We start from the raw sequence: 19519 nt of genomic DNA, 5'->3' as shown, positions 1-19519 counted from the left end.
TTCCAAAGCCAAACCCCACTCTAGGAGCTAGGACAATGGCATTCTCTGCTGTTCCAGCTCCTATTCTTGGAGCCACTGTGTCTACCATGTCTGGTTGTAACCTCACTTTCCTAAGTGGAATCATGCTCCCTTTGGGTGGTTGTTAAGATATGTGGCAAGTTAGTGGGGCAGATGACAGCTGGGGGGAGTGGTGAGGGCACTTCTTGCCTCAGGTGACCCACACCTGACACAGATGAGGGAGCCCAGAGCAGATGGTCCTGGCACAGGAACATGGCCCCCAGGTGGGTCACATGCCGGTTGGCAGGGCATCAACAATGGGCCCTGCACGTGGGCCATGGGGTCCTGGCCGATCACGTAGGCCTTTGGCTCTCACTGGTGAGGGAAATGACCGTGACTCTTTTATTTTTAATATATATTTTACATATACCAAAAAGATTCCAGAATCCACTCGTGGGTTATAATACACACATGCATGCACACTGAGTGTGGCTACAGTGACAGGAAAATTCCAGGGCCCCTGACGGCCCCTCACCCTCCTTCCCCTGGGTCACCACAGCCTCAACAACGTGCACGTTTGCCTGCGTGTGACCTTCACACGGAAGCAGTCCCCGCAGCCCTGTGGCAGAGGGCCTGGGTCACCACCTTCCCCTCCCTCCGTTCTCCCCCTTCTCCCCCTGGTTTCCCCTCCCATGCTTGCCCTACACTCTCCCCTGCACTCTCTTGCAGGGCTTCATTTTCTGGTCCTCACACTCTCCTCTCCCAGTCTCTTCTCCACCCTCCCACACCCCCAACACCTTCCCTTTCAGCGGTGACTCCTCCTCTCTTTCGGGTCTCTTCCTTCTCCCCCTAACTTCTCTCCTCCAGCCCCACTGTGGCTTTTCCCCTCGCCCTTGGTCCATTTCCCCCCTTTCCTCCTCTCTGCACTTCTAACTTCCCACACGGACACGCAGGAAGCCGCCTGCGAAACCACTGGAATCCTGTTTGTAAAAAGCGACCTGCCCCTTTATTTGTTCAGAAGATTGCCCCTCCCTCTGTTGTCAAACTGGGCACACGACCTCCGGGAACTCTGGGAACAATGGCCGTGGGACCCTCTGCCACCCGGCCCAAGACAGTTTCCAGGCCGAAGCTGAGGGTCCAAGGGAGTCATGGCTCAGGCACTGTGGTAAAGGGACGGGCACAGCGGGGACTCCCAGGCCTGCCTTGCACCTGGGGACACTGAGGCACAAGCGGAGGGGGCGCCCGTGTCCCATAGTCGGCTAGGAGCCCGCCAGGTGCTGGTGGAAGTAGAGGCCGAAGAGACTGGAGAGCAGCTGGCAGGCGGCGGTCCACCAGATGAGGAAGGCGAGGACGCCGCGGAGGAAGAGGGGCGTGAGCAGGCTGCTCAGGGCCCCGGCGATCCGGGCCGCAGTCTGCTGGGTCTCGTCCTCCCAGGGGCCGACCGGGCCATCGCTGCCCGTGGATGGGGCGGGAGACAGCGGGGTGACCCGGCCCAGGCCCCAGGAGTAGCCACCTGCGGGAGGAGTATGGTAGGGGGAGACATGGGTGGAGGCACAAGCGGGGTGTGGCTCCCGGACTCCCAGCAGAGCTGACTTTCCTCTGCCCGGCCCCATTCCCGGCCCCGCCCCCACCTAAGCCCCGCCCCACCCGTGGGCCCGCCCCTGCTCTATCTCCGGGCCCCGCCCTCACCCAAGCCCCGGCTCCGCCTCCGCCCCGCCCCGCCCTGACCGCTCCTCCTCACCCAGCGTCTTGAGCAGCAGCGTGCAGTTGAGCGTGAGGATGAGCGGCGTCAGGTACTGCAGACTCACCACTGTCACGTAGCAGTAGACCCGCACCACCTGGTGGGCAGGTAGCAGTGGCTGCAGCAGGGCACCTTCCGGGCTCCGGGTGACCCCACGCCCCAGGGACCCAGAGCCCCGCCCTGAGCTCCCGGTTCCCTCCCTGCCCGGGGCGCCCGTACTCGCCGCTGGATCTCGCGGGCCTCGATGCGGCCGGCCTCCCGCCGCAGCTGCTCCACGCGGGCCTTGGCCAGGCACAGGTAAGCCTGCAGGTGGGGCCGGGTCACCGCCAGCCGCAGCAGACACAGAGCCACCAGCACCCAGAGGCGCAGCGAGTCGAAGGCCGCGTCGGACAACCTGCCCGGAGTGAGGGGCGAGGGCGCTAGCGAAGCTACCCCGCCCCCGCCACCAGGGATTTTCCTCCAGGACCCAAGGCTCCTCCTTGAGCTTTGGAGACTGGAGTACAAACGGGTCCCCAGCCGCCCTCCTTCCCAGCCCCACCCCCATACTCACAGGGAGTAGGGTGTACCCCCAAAAGGTGCCTGGTGCAGGAAGTCCCGTGCAATGGGCTTGGTCCAGAGCCACAGGACAAACAGAGGGGACAGGAAGCTGGTGTGCAGGAGGAACCTGGGGGCAAGGGAGCAGAGTGGTGAGGCCTAGGCACCCACCATCTCCCTAGCCTCTCCCTTAGGCTCCCTAACCCCCACCCATCAGGCCCCCAACATAACTGCAGCATGGGCTGGTCTTCTGACATGGTCAGGGCATCCCGGTGGGTCTGGGCCAGCCGCAGGCCTGGGAAGGTGAGGAAGGCACCCAGCATGGAGCCCACGACCGCTAGCCCCACACGGATGGCCAGTTTGGCCAGAGGGAGCCTGGGGAGAAGAGAAGAGTCAGGCAGTCCCAGGCCTGTCAGCACCCTACCTGCAGGACGCAGCCTGCCCCTGCTCCCCCTCCCTTCCCAGGACTCACACCCAGTCCCAGCCCTGCATCTTCAGAAGTGGCTCCAAGTTCTGGGTCATGCTGGCCAGGCCTGGGGAAGACAAGGAGAGGGCAGTGTTCAGTAGGCCCCTGGGGCCTCAGAGCCTACTCTGTCCCTTCAGACATCCTTTTGCTCTTAGGTAGGAACACACCAGTGGCAGCCAGGCCCTGTGCCAGGCATGAGGACAACTGTGCTCTGGTTGTGTGTGTCTCTTTTCAAAGAACAGGAGAATGCACCAGGCTGACACCCTCAATTGGACTGGGAGACATGGGGTCGGGGGGCGGCACTGAGTCTGAGCTTCCTGGATTATACCAGGAATCTGCAGGGACATGAAGGTCTCCTGTAGGAGAAAACCAAAGCCCTAGAAAGAATCCTCGGTTCAGGCCCCCAGATTTCCCACAAAGTAAAAGTAAATCAACACAACCAAAATCACCAAACACGCAAGGAAACAAATCACCATAAAGGAGAGTCAGCAGAAAAAAATAAAAGACAAGTTTAGACCCCAAGGACTTCAGAAATTGGCATTACCAATTATGTGTGAAATGACTGAGGAAAATAAAAGCTGGAATCACAGAACGGGCGACATGCGACTACCTCAGATAACTGGATGGGTTTGCAAAGGAACCAATTAAGCTCTTCTAAAGGAAAAATATAATTACTGAAATGATATGTTATTAAACAGCATATTAGAAACAGCCAAAGGAGGAATTAATGAATTGGATCTGAAGAAATCAGTCAGATTCCAACTCAGAAAGACAAAGTGGGAAATATGAAGAGAGATTAAGAGGTAAGGAGGGGGGCCGGCCCGGTGGCGCAAGCGGTTGGGTGCGCGAGCTCCGCTGCGGCGGCCCGGGGTTCGCTGGTTCGGGTCCCGGGCGCGCACCGACGCACTGCTTTGGCAAGCCATGCTGTGACGGCGTCCCATATAAAGTGGAGGAGGATGGGCACGGATGTTAGCCCAGGGCCGTCTTCCTCAGCAAAAAAAAAAGAGGAGGATTGGCGGACGTTAGCACAGGGCTGATCTCCTCACAAAAAAAAAAAAAAAAAAAAAGAGGTAAGGAGGACAGAAGAGAAAGTCCAGCATAGGTCAGATCAGAACCCGGAGAGAGGGGAGAAGGAAGGAGAGGCGCTATCAGAAAAGAATGGTGGAGAAGTCTGCAGAATGGTGGCACACGCAAAGTACAGCAAACCAGGTAAATACAAAGGAGCCATACCTAGACACACTGTGGTGACACTGCAGAGTACCAAAAACAAAGAGACCAAAAAGCAGCCAGGGAGTTAGGACAGACCATCACCTATAAAGGAAGGACAATTAGGCTGGCAGCCAACGTCAACAGCAATAACCAAAAAGGAACAAATAGAAAGCGAAAAAGTAAGATGATAGAAACAAGGCCAAACATGTTAGTAATCACAATAAATGTAAGCAGATTAAACTTTGAAATTAAACAATACAGACTGCGAGACTTGATTGAAAATATCCAGCTATCTGTGTTTTAAAGGAGACATACCTCAACATAAGGTCACTGGAAGGTTGAAAGAAATTAGATGTTAAAAAGATATGACAAATACTAATCAAAAGAAAGCTGGACAGGCTATATTAATACCAGATAAACTAGACTAAAACAGAAATATTATTAGAATCAGAAGGGGTCAATACATCATGATAAAATGGCTGATTCACCAGGAAGATGTTCTAAATCTAAATTTGTAAACTTGTAAACACCTTGTCAATTAGCCTCAAAATATACAAAGAAAACACTAACAGAACAACCGGGAGAAATTAAGAGCTCCACCATCCCAAAGGGAGATTAACCCTTTAATGGCTGACAAAAAGTTAGGAAAGATGAGATTTGAATTTATCGATATATAGAGGCGGGGAATATATGTTCTTCAAGAACATGGGGGCCAGCCTGGTGGCGTAGCGGTTAAGTTCACGCACTCCACTTTGGCGCTGCGGGGTTCGCAGGTTCCGATCCGGGCACGGACTGATGCACCACTTGTCAAGCCATGCTGTGGCAGCATCCCATATATAAAAGTAGGGGAAGATGGGCACAGATGTTAGCCCAGGGCCAATCTTCCTCAGCACAAAGAGGAAGATTGGCAATGGATGTTAGCTCAGGGCTGATGTTCCTCACACACACAAAAAAGAACATGTGGAATAGTCACAAAAACTGATCACATTCTAGGCCATAAGGCAAGTCTTACCAAATATTAAAGAATTTATTGCATATAGACTGTCTTCTGTAACCACGGTGCAATTAAGCTAGAAATAAATAAGAATTTTTTTAAGGTTCTCCGTTTGAAGTTTTTAAAACGCTTATTTAATGATTCATAAGTTAAGAAGAAATCACAACAGAAACTTTAAAATACCTATAAATGAATGAAAATGAAAATACAAGTCAAAACTTGTGGGGTACACAAAAGTGGAACTTAATAAAATATTTATAGCCTCAAATGCTATAAATGAAATAGAAGAGGCTGAAAATTAATGAGCTAAGTAGCCAACTAAGAAATTGGATACAAGAAAAGGAAGCCGACCAGGGTGCTGCTCTAAAATCCAGAGATCCCAGCCACACAAAAGGAGAAGGATCGGAAAAGATGAAAGAAAACCAAAACGATTCCACGATTCACTAAAGATGCAATTGCTTAGCAAGGTTATTCCATGGAAGACACTCAATGTGATGTCGACCTCATAACACAAAAGTGAACTTCCAGGAGTTTAAGGGTTTGTGTGAACAGCAAAACTTGAAATATTGTGGAAGAAAATACAGAATGTCTTTCTGATTGTAGGGAAGGGAAGGGAATTTCTTTAAGACAAAAATCAACTAAAATAACAAACTTCTTTTCATCAAAAGGCGCCAGAGGTGATGGCTGTAACTATGGCTCAGCCAAAAAAAAAAAAAAAATGTGTGGTGCATGTGTGTGCAGAGAGAAAATAATGCAAAGGTGGTCAAATGAATCTAGGTCAAGGGCGTATGAGGGTTCATTAGTGGATTCTTCCAACTTCTCCGTAGGTTTGAAATTTTTCAAAATGAAACATTTGGGAATTTTGTTTTAAAGAAAAAACAACACAAAGAAAGTGAAAAGACACACCACAAATTGGGAATTTAATCAATTCCAACATACACATTTTTTCCCACACATTTTAACTTTTCTAAAATTGGGATACATATGACAATTGATAGCATGCAATAGTTTAAGTGACCACATTTTTTATCTTTTTTCAGTGGTTCATGAAATAACGGTGTGTCAGATTTGATAGAAGGAAGTATGTGCAACACATGTAACAAAGGATCAGTATCCAGAATATATAAAGAAACCTTACAAATAAACAACAAAAAAAAGACATATAGCCCCAGAAAAACTTCACAACATTGGACTTGGCAATGATTTCTTGGATATGACACCAAAGGCAAAGGCAACAAATAAGAAATAGACAAATTGGAACCATAGAAAAGATCAATGAAACAAAGAGCTGGTTCTTTGAGAAGATAAACAAAATTGACAAGCCCTTAGACAGACTCACTAAGAAAAAAAGAGAGAAGGCTCCAATAAATAAAATTAGAAAGGAAAGAGAAGAAATTACAATGGATACCACAGAAATACCAAGGATTATAAGAGAATAATATGAAAAACTATATGCCAACAAATTAGACAATCTAGAAGAAATGGATAAATTCTTAGACTCACACAACCTCCCAAAACTGAATCAAGAAGAAATAGAGAGGGGCCGGCCCCGTGGCTTGGTGGTTAAGTGCACGCGCTCCGATGCTGGTGGCTCGGGTTCGGATCCCGGGCGCACACCGAGGCACCACTTCTCCATCCATCCTGAGGCCGAGTCCCACATACAGCAACTAGAAGGATGTGCAGCTATGACATACAACTATCTACTGGGGCTTTGGGGGGAAAAAATAAATAAATAAAATCTTTAAAAAAAAAAAAAAAAAAGAAGAAATAGAGAATCTGAATAGACCAATCACAACTAAAGAGATTGAAACAGTAATTAAAAACCTCCCAAAAATAAAAGTCCAGGACCAGATGGCTTCTCTGGAGAATTTTACCAAACATTCAAAGAAGATTTAATACCCATCCTTCTCAAACTATTCCAAAAATTAGAGGAAGATGGAATACTTCCTAACTCATTCTATGAGGCCAGCATCACCCTGATACCAAAGCCAGACAAGACAATACAAAGAAGGAAAACTACAGACCAATCACTGATGAACATAGATGCAAAAATCCTCAACAAAATATTGGCAAACCGAATACAGCAATACATTAAAAAGATCACACACCATGATCAAGTGGGATTTATACCAGGGACACAGGGATGGTTCAACATCCAAAAATCAATCAATGTGATATACCATATTAACAGAATGAGGAATAAAAACCACATGATCATCTCAGTAGATGCAGAGGAGGCATTTGACAAGATCCACCATCCATTTATGATAAAAACTCTCAACAAAATGGGTATAGAAGGAAAGTACCTCAAGAGAATAAAGACCATATATGACAAACCCACAGCCAACATCATACTCAATGGCGAAAAACTGAAAGCCATCCCTCTGAGAACAGGAACAAGACGAGGGTGCCCACTCTCACCACTCCTATTTAACATAGTACTGGAGATTTTGGCCAGAGCAATTAGGCAAGAAAAGGAATAAAAGGAAGAAGAAGTGACACTCTCGCTGTTTGCAGATGACATGACCTTATATATAGAAAACCCTAAAGAATCCATCAGAAAACTATTACAAATAATCAACAACTACAGCAAAGTTGCAGGGTACAAAATCAACTTACAAAAATCAGTTGCACTTCTATGCTCTAATAATGAACTAACAGAAAGAGAATTCAAGAAGACAATCCCATTTACAATTGCAACAAAAAGAATAAAATATCTGGGAATAAATTTAGCCAAGGAGGTGAAAGACCTATACAATGAAAACTATGAGACATTATTGAAAGAAATCCATGATGACATAAAGAAATGGAAAGATGGGGCCGGCCCCATGGCATAGCGGTTAAGTGCGCGTGCTCCGCTGCTGGTGGCCTGGGTTCAGATCCCGGGTGCGCACGATGCACTGCTTGTCAGGCCATGCTGTGGCGGCGTCCCATATAAAGTGGAGGAAGATAGGTACAAATGTTAGCCCAGGGCCAGTCTTCCTCAGCAAAAAAGAGGATTGGCATGGATGTTAGCTCAGGGCTGATAGTCCTCACCAAAAAAAAAAAGGAAATGGAAAGATATCCCATGCACATAGATTGGAAGAATAAACATAATTAAAATGTCCATGCTACCTAAAGCAATCTACAGATTCAATGCAATCCCAATCAGAATCCCAATGACATTCTTCACGGAAATAGAACAAAGAATACTAAAATTCATATGGGGCAACAAAAGACCCCAGATAGCTAAAGCAATCCTGAGAAAAAAGAATAAAGCTGGAGGCATTATGACCCCTGACTTCAAAATATACCATAAAGCTATAATAATTAAAACAGCATGGTACTGGTACAAAAACAGACACACAGATCAGTGGAACAGCATTAGAAGCCCAGAAATAAAACCACACATCTACGGACAGCTAATCTTCGACAAAGGAGCCAAGAACATACAATGGAGAAAGGAAAGTCTCTTCAATAAACGGTGCTGGGAAAACTGGACAGCCACTTGCAAAAGAATGAAAGTAGACTATTTTCTTTCACCATACACAAAAATTAACTCAAAATGGATCAAAGACTTGAAGGCAAGATCTGAAACTATAAAACTCCTGGAAGAAAACATAGGCAGTACACTTTTTGACATCGGTCATAGAGAGATCTTCTCGAATTCCATGTCTACTCGGACGAGGGAAACAAAAGAAAAACTAAACAAGTGGGACTTCATCAGACTAAAGAGCTTCTGCAAGACAAAGGAAACCAGGATCAAAATGAAAAGACAACCCACCAGCGGGGAGAAAGTATTTGCAAATCATATATCTGACAAGGGGTTAATCTCCATAATATATAAAGAACTCACACAACTGAACAACAAAAAAACAAACAACCCGATCAAAAAATGGGCAGAGGATATGAACCGACACTTTTCCCAGAAGATATACAGATGGCCAATAGGCAAGTGAAAAGATGTTCAGCATCACTAATCATCAGGGAAATGCAAATCAAAACTACACTAAGATATCACCTTACACCCATTACAATGGCTATAATCACCAAGACAACAATAACAAATGTTGGAGAGGTTGTGGAGAAAAGGGAACCCTCATACAATGCTGGTGGGACTGCAAACTGGTGCAGCCTCTATGGAAAACAATATGGAGATTCCTCAAAAAATTAAAAATAGAAATACCTTATGATCCAGCTATCCCACTACTGGGAATTTATCCAAAGAACGTGAAATCTACAATCCAAAGAGGCTTATGCACCCCTATGTTCACTGCAGCATTATTCACCATAGCCAAGATGTGGAAGCAACCCAAGTGTCCCTCGACAGATGAATGGATAAAGAAGATGTGGTATATATACACAATGGAATACTACTCAGCCATAAAAAAAGACAAAATCATCCCATTTGCAACAACACGGATGGACCTGGAGGGTATTACATTAAGCGAAATAAGCCAGACAAAGACAAACACTGCATGATTTCACTCATGTGTGGAAGAGCAACTAACACACGGACAGAGAGAACAGTTTGGTGGTTACCAGGGGGAAGGGGTTGGGGGGTGGGCACAAGGGGTGAAGGGACACATTTATATGGTGACTGACAAATAATAATGTACAACTAAAATTACACAATGTTATAAACTATTATGACATCAATAAAAAATATACAAATTGGACCTCATGAAAATTAAAAATTTTTGTGCATCGGGGCCGGCCCAGTGGCGCAAGCGGTTAAGTGCACGCGCTCCACTGCGGCGGCCCTGGGTTCACCAGTTTGGATCCCAGGCGCACACCGATGCACCGCTTGGCAAGCCATGCTGTGGCGGCGTCCTATATAAAGTGGAGGAAGATGCGCACGGATGTTAGCCCAGGGCCAGTCTTCCTCAGCAAAAAAAAAAGAAGAAGAAGAAGATTGGCAGATGTTAGCACAGGGCTGATCTTCCTCAGGAAAAAAAAATTATGCATCAAAAGATACTATAAATGGAGTAAAAAGGCAACCCATAGAATGAGAGAAAATATTTTCAAATCATATATCTGATAAGGGATTAATATGCAGTATATATACAGAAGTCCTAAAACTCAACAACAAAAAAACAAACGACCCAATTCAAAAATGGGGCAAGGTCTTGAATAGACATTTCCCCAAAGAAAATATATAAATGGTCAACAAGCACATTAAAAGATGCTCAACATTACTAATCATTAGGGAAATGCAAATCAAAACTACGAGATACCATCACACCCATTAGGATGGCTATTCTTAAAAAACAACAACAACAGAAAATAGCAAATGTTGGTGAGGACATGGAAAAGTTAGAATCCTTGTACGTGGGTTGTGGGAATGTAAAATGGTGCAGCTGCTGTGGAAAACAGTTTGTTGGTTCCTCAAAAAATTAAACGTAGGATTACCCCATGATCCAGCAATTCCACTTCTGGGTGTATAAAAAGATTGAAAGCAGGGACTTGAAGAGATCTTTGTATGTCCATGTTCATAGCAACATTTTTTTTTTTTTAAAGATTTTATTTATTTATGTTTTTCCCCCCAAAGCCCCAGTAGATAGTTGTATGTCATAGCTGCACATCCTTCTAGTTGCTGTATGTGGGATGCGGCCTCAGCATGGCCGGAGAAGCGGTGCGTTGGTGCGCGCCCGGGATCCGAACCCGGGCCGCCAGCAGTGGAGTGCACGCACTTAACCGCTAAGCCACGGGGCCGGCCCATAGCAACATTTTTTACAATAGCTAAAACATGGAAGCAATGTAACTGTCCATCCACACATGAGTGGATAAGCAAGATGCAGCATATCCATACAGTGGAATATTATTCAGCCTTAAAAAGGAAGGAAATTCTGACACATGCTACAGCATGGATGCACCTTGAGGACATTATGCCAAGTGAAAGAAGGCAAACACAAAAAGACACATACTGCGTGATTCCACTTATGTGAGGTCCCTAGAGGAGTCAGATTCACAGAGACAGAAAGGAATGGTGGGTGCCAGGGGCTGGGGGAAGGGGAGGGGAGTTAGTGTTTAGTGGGACAGAGTTGCAGTTTTGCAAGATGAAAAGAGATCTGGAGGTGGATGGTGGTGATGGCTGCACAACAATGTGAATACACTTAATGCCACTGAACTGTGCACTTAAAAATGGTTAAGATGGGGGCCAGCCCCTCCGCTGCTGGCGGCCCGGGTTCGGATCCCGGGCGCGCACCGACGCACTGCTTGTCCGGCCACGCTGGGGCCACATCCCACGTACAGCAACTAGAAGGATGTGCAGCTATGACATACAACTATCTACTGGGGCTTTGGGGGGAAAATAAAAAAATAAAAAAAAATATTTGCAACTCCTATCACATACAAAGGTTACTTTCCTTCATATATAAAGAGCTCCTACAAATCAATAAGGGTCAACAACCCAGTAGAAAACTGGGCAAAATAACAGATCTTTTCTGAAAGGGAGCTAGAAATGGCTCTTCAACATATGAAAAGATGCTCAACCTCACTTATATTTTCACCCATCAGATCAGCCAAGACAGAAAAAGTCTGAGAAAACACATTGAAGAGGGTGTGGGGAAATAAGCATGTTCATACATCTTTTCCTGAAGGGCAATGTGCCACATTATCAAAATTACAAATGCACTTTCTTGCACAGGGCCACATGCACAAGGCTGTTCCCATACAAGATTGTTGTATAACAACATGGTTTTGTGCAACAACGTTTAATAACAAAAGACTTAGATGTCAATGAATAGGGGCCTGGTTAAATAAAGATAGAACATCCATAAAATGAAACACCACGTAGCCGTTACAAAAAAACAACACTGTATGTAGTGTCAAGGGACAACTTCCAATATTTATTGTTTTTAAAAGAAAAGGACAAGGTGTAGAGCCATATATGCTACTGATTTATGTGAATAAAGGAAAGTGGTGCCCTAGGTTCCCTCTGGGGAGGAGAACCAGTGTGGAAGGGTGATTTTTACTCTTTATTCTTTGTCCTCTTGTACTTTATGAATTTTATACCATTTACCTATTTCCTCCCCAAATTAAATTAGAATAGGTAAATATTAAGTCACTGTGGCTGCTGGGTAGGCGACAACTGGAGGGAACAGAAGTGCCCATGTGAAGAGCTACAGTGCCGGCGTCCATCAGAGACAATGAGACGGGGTGTCCTCTCGTCCCCAAACCCCAAGGGGGTGCCCAGGGTGGCAAGCACCCATGGAGACTGCTCGGGCCCCAGGAGTCCCCTCCTTCACCTACTATGTGCCAGTGGAACAAGTCACTTAAACCCCAGCCTGGACAGCTTACATGAGGGAGTGATGGAGGTGTAACCTCATGCCCCCCACTGCACGTACCTGGCTCCAGGCCGAGCTCGAGGGTCTCCTCCCGCACCACCTGCACCAGCATGGCCAGGAGCAGGAAGAGGAAGGCGAAGGTGAGGCAGACGGAGCGCTCGCCCCCCTCCTCCGCACTGAAGTACAGCCGGGTTACTGTCAGGAACACCTTGCTGGGGACAGGGCTAAGGAGGCCTCGAACACAGGTAGTGCCCCTCCCCCATTCCACCACTCCCCGCCAGTCATCCCTCAACTCCAGAACACAAACACCAGAGCTTGGGTTTGGAGACCCAGGGAGCAGGGGAGTGATGAAGGAGAAGAGTGAGACGCTGAACAAGCCCAGGACACAAGGCCCAGGGCTGCTCATGCCTGTGTCAGTGGCGTGGGGGTGTGCCTGGGCCTGGCCTCCAGCTTGGCTCATCACATTACCTGTGGCCACTTAGAAATGGCCACCAAGTCTGTCTCCCAGTGGTCCCGCCTCCTTGCCCACCTAGTCTTCTGGTGGCATTCACAGCAGGTGAATTTCCTCTTCCTCTGAGAAGCTATCAGATACAGGGGCTGTATCTGAAAGTCTGCCCTGAAAGAGACCCATGGGGCTTTCCGGAACCAGTGTGGGTATCAAGATAGGCTTCCCTTCTTCACAAGCTCATTTCAGGACATTTTCTCTGACTGGGGTTCTCAAAGTCATGGGTTTGCCTCTGCTCTCCATGCAGCTTAATAAAAAAATTACGGAGTGGGCCTTCTCTTTTCCCGCCTCTGCCTCTGGGCTGGCCTGGTGACCTGCTTGGACCAAGAGGATGGACAGGGATAGGTGTGGGCTGACTTTGGGCAAAGCCCCAGGAGGCCGGCAGAGGCCGCTCTTCCTTCTGGCCTTTCAGCTCCTGCAGTGAGGAAGCTGGGGCTAGCCTGTGGGATGGCCAGGATGGCTGGACCTCATGGAATGGAAGGAGACTTGCTGACCCAGCTGAGCCCAGCCCAAAGCCAGAGCCAGTCCAACAGCGGCTGCTTTATCCCACCGAGTTTTGGGGAGGTTTGTGACACAGCAGTCAATAACTGATATAGCAGTTTGGGGGGGGTCCGGTTCCCACATGCCTCCCACCAGCCCTACCCAAGGAACCTGGAGGAAGGATACATGGAGAAGGCCACGGTGAGCAGGCACCAGAACACGGCGATGTTGGTCTCCTTGGCCGGGCACAGCACATAGTAGTAGGCCTCTGTGAAGAAGTACACGCCGCCGGAGTACACGGCGAAGTCCACGAACCACTGGTACTCCAGGAAGAAGCGCAGGACTGCGGGGACACGCCGCTCAGCCGCGGCCGCCCACCCAGGACGCTCCCATCCCACCTGGCGTGGGCCAAGAGGGGAGTTGGGGACCCAGTGGGCTTGTTACCGAGGGCATCGACGGCCGTGAGGGGGCAGGTCTCCAGCTGGAAAGGGGCGTCTCGGGGCACAGACAACGGCTTCTCCTCACCGTAGCCATTGGCCCAACTGGTGGGGAAGGTGTCAGAGCAGTATCTTCCGTTCCTCCCCTTCCCAGTCACCCACAGCAGCCCATCCCACCCCAGCACCCTCAGAGCACAGAAGGAGCTGGCCCGGGAGGTACCTTCTCCCCCAGCCTGGGTCTCCTCTGCACACCAGGGTGCCGGCATCACCAGTCCACAGGGCTGGCCCAGAGCACTTCCAATAAGCATCAGATGCTGGCTGGAGGCACTCAATGAGTGCCGATGACCATCTCCTCCTGGGGCACCCCGACTCTCCCCTGTGCCCAGAGCTGGCAGGGCAGGCCTTGTGCTGCCGCCCCCCACCCTGCCCAGGGCGGGAGCCGTTCACCAAAGGCTGGGGCTCACTCACCGCTCCTTCCTGCCTCTGGGCCTCTGTTTCCCCACCAGGGCCCGAAGCTCTTCCTCTGATGGGTGCTTGTATCGGAAGAGACTGAGGGCAAAGATGGGCAGTCAGGAAAGCTCGGGCACAGGGGGATCAAGGCAGTGGACCCCCAAACCCGGGACTAGAGTCAGAGGTAGGGCTGGCCCTGAAACGCCATACGGGACAGGACGGGCAGGGGCCACTGAAGGCCCGGAAGGTGGGCTGGGCTGGCTGGGCGAGTGCAGCGGGCATCCTGGACACCCCTGAATCTGCTGGCTAACTCTCCTGGTGGAGCAGGTGTGTGCATTGTCCTGAGGAGAGAGTTCAGTTCCCACCATATCTCAGGAAGCCTCCAAGACCCAAACAGGGACCAAAGCATTGCGGGAAAGCGCTGGTAGGGAGAGTAGGGTGGAAGGGGGTTGGGTTACAGGAAGGCAGAGAAGTAGGGGAAACAATTGCTCTTTCGAGGGAGGGGACGGTCTCACGGGTCTACAGCTGTCAAAATTGACCCAACTGTGCACTTCAAATATTTTCAGTTTATTATACACCAATTACATCTCAATAAAGTTGTTTAAAAAAACAATTAAGGGGCCGCCCAGGCGGCGCAAGCGGTTAAGTGCGCGCGCTCTGCTGCGGCGGCCAGGGGTTTGCTGGCTCGATCCCGGGCGAGCACCAACGCACTGCTGGTCAAGCCATGCTGTGGCAGCGTCCCACATAAAGTGGAGGAAGGTGGGCATGGATGTTAGCCCAGGGCCAGTCTTCCTCAGCAAAAAGAGGAGGATTGGCATGGATGTTAGCTCACAGCTGATTTTCCTCACAAAAAAACACACAAAAAACAAAAAACAATTAAAACGCCGTGCGGGGGGGGGGGTGCTGCTGGCGGCGCAGGGGGGCGGGGCTCGGCGGGGCTCCTCCCACCGCCCGGGGAGGGTGCGTGGCTCACCTGCCATTGCAGAGCAGCCAGCGCGCGAAGGAGCAGTGCGGCGCCAGCCTATGCATGAGGGTAGCAGTGAGCAAGGTCACCACCAGCTGCACTCCGAGGACCGCCTGGAGGGAGGGGACATGAAGGGCAGTGCCTGCCAGACGGTCACAAGCTCACTCCTTCGGAACCCCGGCTATTTATAGAGACACTGGGGCCAGGTGGGGGAGGGAGGGCCCTCCCAGGCTCCAGCTGCATCTTGGCGAAGGGGCCTGGGGTGAGCTCAGACCCAGCCCTGAGCCCCTGCTGAGCGCGGATCCCCACCACCACCTCGACCTCGCTGGGGTGTGGGGTGGCGGAGAGCACGTGCTGGAGCAGAGACTGGTGTTCGGTTCGGGCTTTTACTATGGATTTCGGGTTTTAATCTTCCTGAGCCTCGGTTTCCTCATCTGGAAATGGGGTGCTTCCTATTCTGTTTCCTGTACTCTCATCACCACCTTGCCGACGGACCAGGAGCCTGGCACACCCAGTGAAAGCAGCTCTTCTCCCACAGTCCCACCCACGCACCAACTGTGTCTCCAGTGAGCTTCTAGCTTCAACCTTCACCCTGGTGGCCGGGTCCCCCAAAGACTTTCCCATCTTTAATTATCCCTGAAGGCTCCATCACCCTCTCTTCCTCTCCCTCCCTTTGTAATCAACCTCCATGGAAAGCGTCTATTTCTGGCCACTACCTGTTTCAGCATAAAGACTTACACATTTGAGTGGGATGACTTTTTTTTAATTAGGAATTTTCTCACCAAGTTCTATGTAAGAACCTTTTTTTTTTTTTTTTTGTGAAGACGATTAGCCCTGAGTTAACCTCCATGCCCATCTTCCTCTACTTTATATGTGACGCCGCCACAGCATGGCTTGATAAGCTGTGCACAAGTCCGAGCCTGGGATCCGAACCCGTGAACCTCGGGCCACCCAAGCGGAGCACACGAACCCTACCACTATGCCACCGGGCCAGCCCCCTGTAACAACCTTTTCAACAATTCATAACACGTTTTCACATACCTACTTTAAAACGTTTTAGAAGAAATGTTTTTGGTAATCAGTCTGAAGCTGAAGCTGGGTTTGCCTGCTTGAATGCAGTAAATATCCAATTGCTATCAGTAATTATGTAATTATGTAAAATTATGTGCTCAGGAGAGCTGTCTACTAGTATTATGGTATTATAATTAACAACTAAAATGAAATAAAGATTAATATTAAAATTAATTATTAAAATTATCTTTTAATCAGGCAAAAATAAGCTAACTTTAATGGGAGAAACTCTGGTGTGATGAAAATCCGGCCTAGCACTGTAATGAGAAATCCACCCTTAAAATAACCCACTAATAGGATATTTTCTCTATGCCTGTCACTTGTAAACTGAGACTAGAATGTTTTTTCAATGATGAGGTTGTGACGCCATCTTTCTAGTCTCACTAGTCTCCTAGTCTCACTGCTCACCTCCCCCACCCCCAAGTGCAGACTGGCTAGCGGGCACTAATGACCGGGGGCATGTGAACGGGCACGGTCGGTGGGCCCCCACAAGCCCAGTGGGCCGGGCCTCTTCGAGGCCTGCCGTTCCTCCTAGGACCCCTCTTCAGCTCCTCGGGCGCCCCTCCAGCGCTTCCCACTAGCCCCTCTCCAAACTTCAGAGCCTCGGGCGCCTCTGCCTGTTTTTCCTCCCTTTGTGGCCTCTCCCCTGTGACCCCATCCTCTGCCAGGGTTTTAACCACCGACTCGGCCCAGCACGACCCCAACACAGAGGCACCTCCAGCCCAGACCTCTCTGCCGAGCCGGCAGACCGTGGCTCCTCCAGGCCCTTCCTGGGTGGCCCCCGCAACCGCCCATCATCCCGCGGACACAGCGCAGCAGGCGGCCCAGGCCCTTCCACACATCTTACAGTCAACGCGCAACTCCGCTCCGCAGCCCTCAAGGCCCGGAGGACTCAGCTCAAGACCATCCCGCCTCACTGCCCGGCTCTCCCCGGAGCCCTCCCTGCGTCCAACCACTCGGTTCTTAGAGGCCCTCCCGCCCCCCCCCCCCCGGCTCTCCATCGCTGACCCGTCATCCTCCCACACCTTCCAGGGAGGGGACCCGTAGTTCAAACTGCGGTCCCAGCACCTAGGACAGGAAGGACAGAAGAAATGAGAGAGGGAGAGAGAGAGGGAGGGAGCGAAGGGGTAAAAGAAGGAAGGATGGAAGAAGGAGGAGGGAAGGGAAGGAGGGAAGAAAGGCACCCATCTCTCCACCTAAGGCTCCAGAGGTCCGTCCAGGCATGTTTCTCATGTCCTGCCCCACAGCAACCTCGGTCTTGGGGTCCACGCTCTGTAGATCTCCAAAGATCTTTTGGAGCCTCCCATCAGGCCACGTCCCTCCCCCTGCTCAAAGCCTTTCCCTGGATCTCGGACCCGAGAATCTGAGAATCATGCTAACTCACATCAGTGCGACTTTCCTCCATCCTGTTCCCGAGAGCCCTTCCCTCCTCACCCACAGCGTCCTGCGCCCCTGCCGGTAACGACCCTCACTTTCTTTTTTTTTTTTTTTAAAGATTTATTTTATTTTATTTTTTCCCCCCAAAGCCCCAGTGGATAGTTGTATGTCGTAGCTGCACATCCTTCTAGTTGCTGTATGCGGGACTCAGCCTCAGGATGAACGGAGAAGTGGTGCCTCGATGCGCACGCGGGATCCGAACCCGGGCCACCAGCATCGCAGCGCGCGCACTTAACCACCAAGCCACAGGGCCGGCCCTACGACCCTCACTTTCAACCACCCCTCCATCAACCCTCTTCCTTCAGGCCCACCGCCAACGCCCCTCCTCGGGGACCCCTCGCCCAGGCAGGGTCAGGCCGCCATCCGGGCCCCTCCAGCCTGTCCCTCCCTCTGCCCAGTCTGAACCCCTTCGGGGCTGGGGGTCCCCAACCTCGCCCCGCACCAGCCTGCCCCCTAGGGGCTGGGCTAAGTTGGAAGACCTGACTCAATGGGTTGCACCCGGAGCCGCGTGAGACCTGAGGGTTCCAACAAGCCGTCTGCAATTCCGGGACCCTCGCCCTCTCTGAGCCACCTCGATCCCTGGGCCTGGTGCCTCCTCTCAGTGCTCCCTGGCCCGTCCACGCACCCCGATACCGTAGGGACCCCCGATAGACCACGCTTCCTCAGGACTCTCGTCCCTAGATCTCCCTCGTGGGGCCCGAAAGTGCTCGAGCCCCAGTCCCGTGGGCGGGGCCACCACCCCTGGGCAGGACTCCAGGCCCTAGAGGGTCCCCAGAGACTTGCCAGAGCCCCAGAACGCTCAGAGGGTTCCAGTCCCCGCAGCACGACCCCCGCCCCCTCATAGGTCCCGGAGCGAGGCTCTGACGCGAGAGAGGGACACGCGGCCGGCCCTCAGCGTGACTCCGAGTCCCTCTGAGCCACCAATCCCTACAAAGGGACCCTCGTCCCGTCGGCGTCTCCCTGGACGCCCTCGGCGGGACCTCTAGCCCCTCAGGGACCCCCGACCCTGCGGTCGCCGGCTCACCATGTCGCGGCCCGGAGCGCGGTGAGCGAACCACGGGCCCGGGGCTCGGGGAGCTCGTAGAACTCGACCAATCAGAGCCGACCCTGATCTGACAAACAGCCTGAGCGACCAATCATCAAGCTTGGGTAAGTCACGAGGTACAAGGTCGCTCGCTTTGCATGCCGGAAGTTGTAGTTCGAAGACTCTCAACAAGCTCACGTCACAGTTGAGTCAGGACTGTATCTGGGACCCCTGCGTGGCCGCCCTCTCCAAGTCTCAGTCTCCTCGCCTGCACCTGTCTTTTTTTTTTTAATTTTTTATTTATTTATTTTTCCCCCCAAAGCCCCAGTAGATAGTTGTATGTCATAGCTGCACATCCTTCTAGTTGCTGCATATGGGACGTGGCCTCAGCACGGCCAGAGAAGCGGTGCGTAGGTGCGCGCCCGGGGTTCCGAACCCTGGGCCGCCAGCAGCTGAGCGCGCACACTTAACTGCTAAGCCACAGGGCGGCCTTACCTGCACCTGTCTTGCAGGTCTGCGGGGAATACATTCATTCATCCACACACTGTCTCTCGCTGGGTAGTTCTCAGCATGGAACTACCCTGATCAAGAACATTCAATGCGGCGCACGCTCCGGGTTCACAGGTTCGGATCTTGGCTCACGAAGAACCATTTGTCAAGCCACTCTTTGGTGGTGTCCCATATAAAGTAGAGGAAGATGGGCAGGATTTTAGCCCAGGGCCAGTCTTCCTCAGCAAAAAAAAAGAGGAGGATGGGCAACGGATGTTAGCTTAGGGCTAATCTTCTTCACAAAGAAAAAGAAAGAAAACCTCTAAAAGAAGAACATTCAATGACTCCCACCGACTAGACTCCTAAGTGCACAGACTGCATTCAGACCCCTCTCCTGACTTCAGTCTCATGCCAGCACTATTATGCACACTATTATACATCTTGCCACCGGCC

The 19519-nt window shown here is 50.6% G+C and overlaps 1 protein-coding gene across 7 annotated transcripts; it reads right to left on the bottom strand.

Moving 5' to 3' along the window:
* Positions 1-975: 975 nt before the first annotated feature.
* TMEM161A (transmembrane protein 161A) lies at positions 976-18532 on the bottom strand. Of its 7 annotated transcripts, none has more exons than XM_087443457.1 (12): positions 17501-18532; positions 15055-15158; positions 14100-14180; positions 13639-13736; positions 13381-13462; positions 12270-12421; positions 2745-2805; positions 2504-2647; positions 2289-2402; positions 1958-2132; positions 1739-1835; positions 976-1510 (listed from the first exon to the last, which is right to left on the bottom strand). In XM_087443457.1, the coding sequence occupies exons 1-12, from the start codon at positions 17519-17521 to the stop codon at positions 1257-1259; spliced, it is 1383 nt and encodes a 460-aa protein (XP_087299583.1). In that variant the 5' UTR covers positions 17522-18532; the 3' UTR covers positions 976-1256. The 7 variants fall into 7 exon arrangements, with proteins under 7 accessions (XP_087299583.1, XP_087299581.1, XP_087299580.1 ...); XM_087443455.1 differs by having other exon boundaries at positions 13381-13537; positions 17501-18531; XM_087443454.1 differs by lacking the exon at positions 13639-13736 and having other exon boundaries at positions 13381-13537.
* Between the last annotated feature and the right edge of the window lie 987 nt (positions 18533-19519).

Source organism: Ceratotherium simum, chromosome 18, assembly GCF_057802395.1.
Source record: "Ceratotherium simum simum isolate JZ-2026a chromosome 18, ASM5780239v1, whole genome shotgun sequence".
Lineage (NCBI taxonomy): Eukaryota > Metazoa > Chordata > Mammalia > Perissodactyla > Rhinocerotidae > Ceratotherium > Ceratotherium simum.
The sequence above is the reverse complement of the archived record's forward strand: the minus strand, read 5'-3'. Positions and strand labels throughout refer to the sequence as shown.